This window comes from Austrofundulus limnaeus, unplaced genomic scaffold (assembly GCF_001266775.1).
Source record: "Austrofundulus limnaeus strain Quisiro unplaced genomic scaffold, Austrofundulus_limnaeus-1.0 Scaffold112, whole genome shotgun sequence".
NCBI lineage: Eukaryota > Metazoa > Chordata > Actinopteri > Cyprinodontiformes > Rivulidae > Austrofundulus > Austrofundulus limnaeus.
Window position 1 is genome coordinate 1,192,048 of NW_013952514.1, and position 1,277 is coordinate 1,193,324.

The window sequence follows — 1,277 nt, forward strand, 5'->3', positions numbered from 1 at the left end:
CAATAACAATAACAATAACAATAACAATAACAATAATAATAATAATAATAATGGATTAGCAATTATGATGAAAACATAATCACGGATGTAAAATGGTCTCTTATCATTTTGTTCACACGTGTTAGCTGCTTCTTTGGGTGAGCAAACATAATAAAGCTCAAAAAGCTGAAAACTTCTCATTGTTTAAAATAAGAAATTATTAACTGTTAGCCCAAGGTGTGAATTTAACAGAAGCTTTTGCAACATGTACGAAAGAAGATGAAGAAGGGGAAACAAACAGTAAAAGGAGCAACAAGCTAGGCCAAACATGAATGGGCGGCCATGCTCCAAAACTGTATTTGCTTGAAGGCTTCAAAAAAAACTGATTTGGTGCAACACTGGCGTGTGTAAAATGCTTTTTGTTCTGCAGCTCAGGTAACTATCTGCACTACCAACCAACAATAAAATGGAAACACACACGAGGCTATGGCAAATGGAGCTGCATGAAGCCGAAGAAGTAGCTGATGTTAGCAGACTAGCTTGTAGTATAGCACAGCTGACTGAATGGAAGCTGGAAAAACTGCCTGGTTACACGATGATGACAGCACAATCACAGTGTCGCACTTAACTGTTCGTGTCCGACAACCAACCATAACATTGTGTCAGCATAACAGATGCAGGACTCACTTAAATCATCCCCGATGCAAACACTTACCTTCGCCTTTTCCATTGGTGTAAATTTCAAGACGTGCACGAAAGGGTTTCTGACTGGGGGAGCCTGGTCCATTTTCTTCCCATCTCCTTCAGTCGCACAATGTCTGCTACTCGTTAACTTCATCCTTAAATTAGTTAAGGCTGCTGTACTCCTATCTTTATTCTTGTTGTTTAAGTAAACTGGTTTTATCCAATGGAAAGTCCTCCTTCAGAGCAAAAAAAAGCCGTCTCCCTTTTCTGTCTTGATAAGCTAATTGAAGCGGCAGTGCAGGGCTATTAACGTTATCTTCCTTTCTTGGTCAGCATGGAGGGATAATGGTCGGCTCAAGGATTAACTGGGGACATCTGAAGGCGCCGATAAATATCTGTCTGTCGGTCTCCACTGCGCAGGACGCCTTACCCAACAGCCTGTTTCCCCAGACCTGCCCGTTAGCTCTCTGGATGCTAACGGAAGCACGATCCCTTCTCCTCCAGCTCGACGCATGCGCAAAACCATCGCACTGTCAGGAGCACGAGCTAATGCTGCTTTCAAACCTGCCTAAAACATCGTAATTTAGCATTTTCAACACGAATCTGAAATAAAT

General features: G+C 42.0%; 1 protein-coding gene across 2 annotated transcripts in view; it reads right to left on the reverse strand.

Annotated features, from left to right (window-relative positions):
• The window catches only part of LOC106521611 (lysophosphatidylcholine acyltransferase 1), a 25,153-nt gene extending 23,976 nt beyond the window's left edge, over positions 1–1,177 (reverse strand). For both annotated transcript variants that reach the window (XR_001310696.1, XM_014014256.1), the window contains exon 1: positions 695–1,177. Coding sequence is in view for 1 of the 2 variants with exons in the window: in XM_014014256.1 (XP_013869710.1) it covers positions 695–817 (123 nt within the window). In the remaining variant the exon portion in view is untranslated. The remainder of the gene's footprint in view (positions 1–694) is intronic.
• Between the last annotated feature and the right edge of the window lie 100 nt (positions 1,178–1,277).